The following is a 10768-nucleotide window of genomic DNA, read 5'->3' as shown; positions in this document are numbered from 1 at the left end:
TAGTCTATAGTCTAGTCTATAGTCTAGTCTATAGTCTAGTCTATAGTCTAGTCTATAGTCTAGTCTATAGTCTAGTCTATAGTCTAGTCTATAGTCTAGTCTATAGTCTAGTCTATAGTCTAGTCTATAGTCTAGTCTATAGTCTAGTCTATAGTCTAGTCTATAGTCTAGTCTATAGTCTAGTCTATAGTCTAGTCTATAGTCTAGTCTATAGTCTAGTCTATAGTCTAGTCTATAGTCTAGTCTATAGTCTAGTCTATAGTCTAGTCTATAGTCTAGTCTATAGTCTAGTCTATAGTCTAGTCTATAGTCTAGTCTATAGTCTAGTCTATAGTCTAGTCTATAGTCTAGTCTATAGTCTAGTCTACAGTCTAGTCTAGTCTAGTCTATAGTCTAGTCTATAGTCTAGTCTATAGTCTAGTCTATAGTCTAGTCTATAGTCTAGTCTATAGTCTAGTCTAGTCTAGTCTATAGTCTAGTCTATAGTCTAGTCTATAGTCTAGTCTAGTTCTAGTCTAGTCTATAGTCTAGTCTATAGTCTAGTCTATAGTCTAGTCTATAGTCTAGTCTATAGTCTAGTCTATAGTCTAGTCTAGTCTAGTCTATAGTACTAGTCTATAGTCTAGTCTATAGTCTAGTCTATAGTCTAGTCTATAGTCTAGTCTATAGTCTAGTCTATAGTCTAGTCTATAGTCTAGTCTATAGTCTAGTCTATAGTCTAGTCTATAGTCTAGTCTATAGTCTAGTCTATAGTCTAGTCTATAGTCTAGTCTATAGTCTAGTCTATAGTCTAGTCTATAGTCTAGTCTATAGTCTAGTCTATAGTCTAGTTTATAGTCTGTCTATAGTCTAGTCTATAGTCTAGTCTATAGTCTAGTCTATAGTCTAGTCTATAGTCTAGTCTATAGTCTAGTCTATAGTCTAGTCTATAGTCTAGTCTGTAGTCTAGTCTATAGTCTAGTCTATAGTCTAGTCTAGTCTATAGTCTAGTATATAGTCTAGTCTATAGTCTAATCTATAGTCTGGTCTATAATCTAGTATTAACTCTGGTTTTTATTCTGATCTATATTCTAGTCTAGTTCTAGTCTCAAGTCTAGTCTATGGTCAGTCCTAACTACATCCAAGACTCTTATTTATAACTATTCTTTATAAAAAAAAGTTTAAAAACAAATGTTATTTTGGACCTTGCACAACAACAAATATCTAACAATTTCCTCCTTATTTACTCTCTTTACAGTGGCAACTCGGATAAACAACATCTAGACTCATCGAGTGATTCCGAAATGGAAGGTGCTCTCATGCAACATCACAGTAGCACAACATCCGCCAATAATAACAATACAACGAATAGCAATAATCATCATCATACAACGTCACATCATCACCATCATCAGCAGCAGCAACAACAGACGCTCTCGCAACAACAACATGCAGCACAACAATCACCCAATCAAACGCTCAGCAATCATCATACACATCATCACCAGCAGCAGCAGCAACAACAAAGTCATAATATATCCTCACACACCACTGTCGATCATACTTTAAGTGCTCAACTGGTGGGTGGACCAGCTTTATCAGCTGCTGCTGCAGCCGCCGCTGCCATAGGTTCTGCTAAGGGTGCCGGTAATGCATCCGGCGCACAAATGGCACCTTTACCCGCTGCCGTAGCCTATTCACATTTACATAATGTAATGAGTTCTATGCCCATTTATGATATGAGTGAATATCAACATTTATGATTTTAGTTAGATGCCATTTGTACGGGCAGTAGTACTAGTAGTGAATGGTTGGCAACATCGGCTGTTAGTGGCACAACTGCAGCAGCAGCAGCAACAACTACAGCAACAGCTTCTTCCCTGTCAGCTGCAGCAGCTGGTCAATTAACGAGACAGCAACAACAGCATCATTATTATTTTTAATAAGATACAATTTAGTTGAGAATTATGGAAACATTTTAGGAATTGAAGGGATTTTTTAACGAGATGGAGTTTAGAGAGACAAAAGTTTTGGTTTAAGAAGGATGATTTGAGTTAAGTCTGGTTTTGGAACTTGGGGACTTTCGACTCTAGAGATGAGAAGGGTAGCAATCAGCAGCAGACGAGTCTAGAGTATGGACTACAGTCTAAATACTGGAGTATAGACTATTCTATAGTCTGGACTATAGTCTAGTTTACAGTTTGGACTAAAGTCTAATCTATAGTTTGGACCGACTATAGTCAGGACTATAGTGTAATCTATAGTCTTAGTTAAAGTATAATCTATAATCTGGACTATAGTCTAAACTATGGTCTGGACTATAGTCTAAACTATAATCTGGACTATAGTCTGAACTATGGTCTGGACTATAGTCTAAACTATAGTCCAGACTATAGATTATACTATAGCCAAGACTAAAGATTAGTCTATAGTCCAGACTATAGTCGAGACTATAGACTAGACAATAGATTAGACTATATACTAGACAATAGACTAGACTATAGTCCAGACTATAGTCAAGAATATAGACTAGACAATAGATTAGACTATAGTCCAGACTATGGACTAGACTATGGTCCAAACTATAGTCTAAACTATAGTCTAATCAATAGTCTTGACTATAGTATTATCAATGGTCTGGACTATAGTCTAAACTATGGTCCGGACGCTAAACTATTGGCTAGTCTATAGTCTAATCTATTATCTTTACTATAGTCTAGTTTATATCTAGACTATAGTCTTATCTACAGTTCCAGTTCTATACAAGTTGTCTTATTTGGATCTTAGGTCTTTAAAGGCGATTATAAAAACTTCCAGTTATAATCGTTAAAACTAAGAGGATCATTCTCTCCTTCTCTCTTCAAAACTCTATAAGAAAACTCCTAAATTTCAAATAAATAATAAAAATATACAAAAATTGCCGTTAAATCTAAACAAAAATCTTTAAAAAATATAAATAAAATTTTAGGTTAGTTTTAATAATTCTAAGCCACAATGTAAATATATATTAAAATATTAAATTTAAATTAATTAATTAAAAAAAAATGTGCAAAAAATTATTATTATTCTTTAAGTAGTTTATAGAAGTTTTTAAATTTTCTTTTATAATTATTATTTTCTTATTTTGTTAAATTACTATCTAAACAAATGTTTAAATTATTTAAAAAAAGAAAATATTAAAAAAAAAATAATAAATAAATTTTTAAAGAATTACAAAAAACAAAAATCGAAATCAAAATGAATTAAAAAGAAATAAATTTTTAGTGTAAATAAATTACAAACAAAAAAAAAAGAAGTTGTATGATTTATTGAAACAATAATTGACAGACACCTTTCACTCATAATAGTCATTCACCATAAACTGACAATTAACTTCTCGTTAAATGTCATTATTGAAGAAAACAATATAAAATATTATTAGAAATTTCTTTTTAACCAAAATTTTAAGCCGTTTAAATTGTCTTGTCAAGAAAAGAGCCCAAGCAGCACTTATTCTTATGTCACAAAAAGAAATTTTTTTAATCCTATTTTCTTTTTTAAAACTATTAGTACTTAATAGGGGGATTATAATGTCTGAATGTAAAGGAAAGGATCAACATTTTCACTTATTGGTCCTTCTGTCCAAAGACATTTTCAAATTGTTGAATTTCTATTGTTTTTGAATACAATTCTTTTACATTGGATTCCAATCCCACATCCGTTTATAGGAAGCAATAGGTGTTAACAGTAAAATTTTTGGAATTCTAGAATTATAAGTGAATTTGTATGTGTGAAATTGTTGTTTAACCCATAAAATTTGCTATTTGGTATTGCTTACCATAAGCAATTGATTTTAATTAAACTATAGTTCAAGACAATAGACAAGACTTTAGTCAAGACTGAGGTATAAACTATTGACTAAAGTATGGAGCAGGCTATAAACTAAACTGTAGTCTAAACCATACACTAAACTGTAGTTCAGAGTCCAGACTACAAGCAAAACTATAGTTGGGTCTAGAGTCCAGGCTATTGGTTACTCTATAGTCTAGACTATAAACTAAACTATAGTCAAGAGTCCAGACGAAAGATTAAACTATGATCTAGATTATTGACTAGTCAAAAGTTCAGGCTATAGACTAAACTATGGCCTAGACTAGAGACTAAACTGTAATCATTAACATAGGCTTAACTACAGTCAAGAGTCCAGACTATAGTCAATAAGATTGACTAAACTATAATCAAGACTTGAGTCCATACTATAGACTAAACTATGGTCTAGATAAGATACTAAAATGTATTCAAAACAAGAGTATACACTATTGACTAAATCAAGTCTAGACTATAGACTAAACTAGTTAAGAGTCCAGACTATAGTCAAGACTACAGACCAATCTAAAGTCTAAATAATGGTCTAGACTAGAGAATAAAATGTAGTCAAGAATATAATAATATAGTCTATAGACGACTATGAACTAGTCTAATGACTATACAGTATTCTAATGACAAATGTATAGACTAGTCTATAGAGTAGATTATGGACTAATCTATAGACTAGACAATTGACTAGTATATAGATTAGACAATGGACTAGTCTATTGACTAGTCTATAGACTAGACTATGGACTATTCTATGGACTAGTCAACAGATTAGATTAGGGACTAATATATTGACTAGTCTATAAACTAGACTATGGACTATTCTATTGTCAAGTGTGTGGACTATACTTAGGTTAGTATATGAATTAGTCTATTGGCTAATCTGTGGACTAGTCTATAGACTGGAGTATGGAAAAGTCTATTGACTAGTTTATAGACTACACTATGGAATTGTCTATTGACTAGTCTATAGACTAAACTATGGAAGAGTCTGTGGACTAGCCAATTTATTAGACTATGGACTAGTCTATTGACTAAACTATGGACTAGTCTATGGACTAGTCTATTGACTAGATTATGGACTAGTCTATTGACTAGACTATGGACTAGTCTAGTAACCATATTGACTAAACTATAGTCAAAACAATAGTCTATACTATTGACTAAACCATAGTCTAGACTATAGATTAAACGAGTCAAGATCTATGGTCTAGATTATAGACTAAACTATAGTCAAGACAAGAATTCAGACTATGGTCTAGACTAGAAACTGAACAATAATCAATGACATGGGCTAAAGTATAGCCAAGAGTCAAGACTAAACTATAGAAAAACAAGAGTTTAGACTAAACCAACTCTACACTATAGACTAAACTAGTCAAGAGTCCAGACTATAGTCCAGAGAATAGAATGAACTATAGTCCTGCTCATTCACTGAAATATAGTCAAGATAGAATAAACTATAATCATGTCAATAGACTAAGCTTTAGTCAAGAGTCCAGAATGCAATCAAGACTAGAGTCTAGACTATTAATAAAACTATAGTCGAGACTATAGACTAAACTATGTTCCAGACTAAATTGTTGCAAGAGTTCAGATTATAGATTATAGACTAGAGTCAAGTCTTGACATGGATGAAGTTATGGTAACACTTTTATTGCAATTACAAGAAATTAAATCCATTTCTTCCATGAATAACATTGATATGTAGTTCCAGCTATAACACCCTTTGACTGCCAACAATAAGTCCATTCTACTAAGATACTCTTTGGTTAAATGATATACATACATACATGAATAATTTAATAATAAAGTTAACAACTCTATAAAATCCGTGTTAAAAAAAGTCCCCCAAATAGTAAATTTTCTCATACATATTCCCACACTAACCCTAGCGCGACGACTACCTGCTGAGAATTCTAGAAATAATCAACAAAATAATAATTACCATAAGCCACACAAATAAATCCCTAAAACCAAAAATAATTGACAAACTAAAGCTAAAATGAGTGAGTACACATCATAAAACTAGGCCCACTCACCAATGAAAACAAATCATTATTATTTGTCCAAAAACAAAGGATAAAAATAAAGAAAGACATTATTTCGATTATTTAAATCCCACAAACCGTGGAAAATCATAGACACACAGACAGGTAAACAAATATTAACAAAAACTGCAACACACACAACTGACAGACAGACTCCCGGTAAACGAAAAAAAACCGTAAGACAAGAAGACACGCGACTGGCGCGTCAATAATAATGATGATGACGTCTATGTTAATGCTAATGTTAAACATTGAAACCATGAATGACGTTATTAAAATGAATTTAACAGACACTCATCATCACTACTCACTCACTCTTTAAAAAAACAAACACACGTACGTACTTTCATAATGATAATGCTGGGATTATGGTCAGTTATAATAATTTAATCCTGCCAACGTTTAATTATATATTACTCTTACTGTAAGTGCGCAATAAACAAACCACTATTATTGTTGTTGTTTTTTCCTGTTTTGGTTTGTTGTGCGTGTGGTTTTGTTTGTTACAGTGAGAGAAATAAAGGAGCAAAACTGAGGGAAAGTTTTAAAATAAATTTGTTGATTCTTTGGGAATTGTTTATAGACTAGACTATAGACTAGACTATAGACTAGACTATAGACTAGACTAGACTAGACTAGACTAGACTAGACTAGACTAGACTATAGACTAGACTATAGACTAGACTATAGACTAGACTATAGACTAGACTATAGACTAGACTATAGACTAGACTATAGACTAGACTATAGACTAGACTATGACTAGACTAGGACTATAGACTAGACTATAGACTAGACTATAGACTAGACTATAGACTAGACTATAGACTAGACTATAGACTAGACTATAGACTAGACTATAGGACTAGACTATAGACTAGACTATAGACTAGACTATAGACTAGACTGTAGACTAGACTATAGACTAGACTATAGACTAGACTATAGACTAGACTGTAGACTAGACTATAGACTAGATTATAGACTAGATTATAGACTAGACTATGGACTAGACTATAGACTAGATTATAGACTAGACTATAGACTAGACTATGGACTAGACTATAGACTAGACTATAGACTAAACTATAGACTAGACTATAGACAAGACTATAGACTAAACTATAGACTAGACTATAGACTAGACTATAGACTAGACTATAGACTAGACTATAGACTAGACTATAGACTAGACTATAGACTAGACTATAGACTAGACTATAGATAGACTATAGACTAGACTATGACTAGACTATAGACTAGACTATAGACTAGACTATAGACTAGACTATAGACTAGACTATAGACTAGACTATAGACTACACTATAGACTAGACTATAGACTACACTATAGACTAGACTATAGACTAGAACTATAGACTAGACTATAGACTAGACTATAGACTAGACTATAGACTAGACTATAGACTAGACTATAGACTAGACTATAGACTAGACTATAGACTAGACTATAGACTAGACTATAGACTAGACTATAGACTAGACTATAGACTAGACTATAGACTAGACTATAGACTAGACTAGACTATAGACTAGACTATAGACTAGACTATAGACTAGACTATAGACTAGACTATAGACTAGACTATAGACTAGACTATAGACTAGACTATAGACTAGACTATAGACTAGACTATAATAGACTAGACTATAGACTAGACTATAGCTAACTATAGACTAGACTATAGACTAGACTATAGACTAGACTATAACTAGACTATGACTAGACTATAGACTAGACTATAGACTAGACTATAGACTATAGACTAGACTATAGACTAGACTATAGACTAGACTATAGACTAGACTATAGACTAGACTATAGATTAGACTATAGACTAGACTATAGACTAGACTATAGACTAGACTATAGACTAGACTATAGACTAGACTATAGACTAGACTATAGACTAGACTATAGACTAGACTATAGACTAGACTATAGACTAGACTATAGACTAGACTATAGACTAGACTATAGACTAGACTATAGACTAGACTATAGACTAGACTATAGACTAGACTATAGACTAGACTATAGACTAGACTATAGACTAGACTATAGACTAGACTATAGACTAGACTATAGACTAGACTATAGACTAGACTATAGACTAGACTATAGACTAGACTATAGACTAGACTATAGACTAGACTATAGACTAGACTATAGACTAGACTATAGACTAGACTATAGACTAGACTATAGACTAGACTCTAGTCTATTGTCTAAAACTATGGTCTGAAAAACCTATGATATTTAAAAACATAACAGATCTATAATTTGCTCAGTGTATTATCATCATTAAATCAAAAGTTATAAAGTGCAGATACAATTACATCTCACGCATGTTTCTTTTTATTTAGTCCTAAAACCTTAGCAACAGTTTTTTGCCTCCCCACAGACTCTCATAGTCTTATCCCTGCAAAAAAAAAACAAAAAGAGAGCAGGAAAAAAGAGGGTGGTCCTTAGCAACCAACCAATACTGGCGGCGGCTTGTGTTAAAAAGTGTATGTGATACATACTTTTGTTTTGTTGGAAACGTGTGATAAATGTCTTTCGAACTGTTAGTGGAGGTTCAAGTTATATTTTTGTTCATAATTTTTGTCTTAAAAGTACTTATGTATGTATCTGTGGTAAGTGTTAATCTACTTACGAGTTGTAAACATAACTTTTATTATACTTTTATCTAAAAATTAAAATTAATCATAATAATGATGAACTTAGAAAGTCGTCTGCCGTTGTTGTTATAATTAAAGACACGCGTCACTCAATATCACATTACAAAATATTTTGACATGTTTTTATACGAATGATAATTTTGTTAAAAAATGAGAAATTTAAAAGGTGGAAGATGTAGGAGGATGCTTCTTAAGGAAATAAAATTATTAATAAAATTAGAAAGTGAAAAATTAATTGCCTGTAGTCTACTCTATAGTCTAGGCTATAGCCTAGTCTATAGTAGAGTCTACAGTCTAGTCTATGCTATAGTCGACTATATAGTCTAGTCTATAGTCTAGTCTAGAGTTTAGTCTATAGTCTAGTCTATAGTCTAGTCTATAGTCTAGTCTATAGTCTAGTCTATACTCTAGTCTATAGTCTAGTCTATAGTCTAGTCTATAGTCTAGTCTATAGTCTAGTCTATAGTCTAGTCTATAGTCTAGTCTATAGTCTAGTCTATAGTCTAGTCTATAGTCTAGTCTATAGTCTAGTCTATAGTCTAGTCTATAGTCTAGTCTATAGTCTAGTCTATAGTCTAGTCTATAGTCTAGTCTATAGTCTAGTCTATAGTCTAGTCTATAGTCTAGTCTATAGTCTAGTCTATAGTTCGTCATAGTCTAGTCTAGTCTAGTCTATAGTCTAGTCTATAGTCTAGTCTAGTCTATAGTCTAGTCTATAGTCTAGTCTAGTCTAGTCTATAGTCTAGTCTATAGTCTAGTCTAGTATATAGTCTAGTCTAGTTTATAGTCTAGTCTATAGTCTAGTCTAGTTTATAGTCTAGTCTATACTCTAGTCTATAGTCTAGTCTATAGTCTAGTCTATAGTCTAGTCTATAGTCTTGTCTATAGTCTAGCCCATAGTCTAGTCTATAGTGTAGTCCATAGTCTAGTCTATAGTCTAGTCTATAGTCTAGTCTATAGTGTTAGTCTATAGTGTAGTCTATAGTCTAGTCTATACTCTAGTCTATAGTCTATAGTCTAGTCTATAGTCTAGTCTATAGTCTAGTCTATAGTCTAGTCTATAGTCTAGTCTATAGTCTAGTCTATAGTCTAGTCTATAGTCTAGTCTATAGTCTAGTCTATAGTCTAGTCTATAGTCTAGTCTACAGTCTAGTCTATAGTCTAGTCTATAGTCTAGTCTATAGTCTAGTCTATATTCTAGTCTATAGTCTAGTCTAGTCTATAGTCTAGTCTATAGTCTAGTCTATAGTCTAGTCTATAGTCTAGTCTATAGTCTAGTCTATAGTCTAGTCTAGTCTATAGTCTAGTCTATAGTGTAGTCTATAGTGTAGTCTATAGTGTAGTCTATAGTGTAGTCTATAGTGTAGTCTATAGTGTAGTCTATAGTGTAGTCTATTGTCTAGTCTATAGTCTAGTCTATAGTCTAGTCTATAGTCTAGTCTATAGTCTAGTCTATAGTCTAGTCTATAGTATAGTCTATAGTCTAGTCTATAGTCTAGTCTATAGTCTAGTCTATAGTCTAGTCTATAGTCTAGTCTATAGTCTAGTCTAGTTTATAGTCTAGTCTAGTTTATAGTCTAGTCTAGTTTATAGTCTAGTCTAGTTTATAGTCTAGTCTATAGTCTAGTCTAGTTTATAGTCTAGTCTATAGTCTTGTCTATAGTCTAGCCCATAGTCTAGTCTATAGTGTAGTCCATAGTCTAGTCTATAGTCTAGTCTATAGTCTAGTCTATAGTGTAGTCCATAGTATAGTCTATAATGTAGGCTATAGTCTAGTCTCTGGTGTTGTGTATAGTTTAGTCTATAGTCTTGTCTAGTCTATGTCATACCATCTATTACAAAAAAAATTTGCAAACTTTGTAGTAGATCCCCTTAAGGAATGTACGTGTTTGTGTGTTGGTCGCCTCAAAACTTGCTCAGGCTACATAATTGTATAGTAAATTGTAGTAGAATTGAGTAAAATATATGTGTTTGTGTGTTGAACGCAGCAAATAAGCAAAATATTGTGTCAGCAAATAACAATATGAAGAGCAACATGAAATTGCCTTAACTAGTGTTTGTCTTTGCTAGTTGTTAGCAAAGGCGCGCACCTATATACATGAGCAAGCAAAATTAGTGTTGCCATATGAATCAAGCTGTCAAACACCGTAAGGTTTTTGTTCTAAGACAAAAATTTAGCC

General features: G+C 32.5%; 1 protein-coding gene across 1 annotated transcript; it reads left to right on the top strand.

Annotated features, from left to right (window-relative positions):
- Positions 1–1237: 1237 nt before the first annotated feature.
- LOC119605683 (protein sine oculis-like) lies at positions 1238–2254 on the top strand (the record flags this gene model as incomplete). Its single annotated transcript, XM_037958942.1, has 1 exon — positions 1238–2254. A coding segment is annotated over one exon (505 nt), but the record flags the coding sequence as incomplete, so codon positions are not given.
- Between the last annotated feature and the right edge of the window lie 8514 nt (positions 2255–10768).

The sequence above is a fragment of the Lucilia sericata genome, unplaced genomic scaffold (assembly GCF_015586225.1).
Source record: "Lucilia sericata isolate MDLA Ls3-8-SP2 unplaced genomic scaffold, ASM1558622v1 Contig000510F_arrow, whole genome shotgun sequence".
Taxonomy (NCBI): Eukaryota; Metazoa; Arthropoda; class Insecta; order Diptera; family Calliphoridae; genus Lucilia; species Lucilia sericata.
Note: the sequence above shows the minus strand (reverse complement) of the source record. Positions and strands in the feature narration are given on the sequence as shown.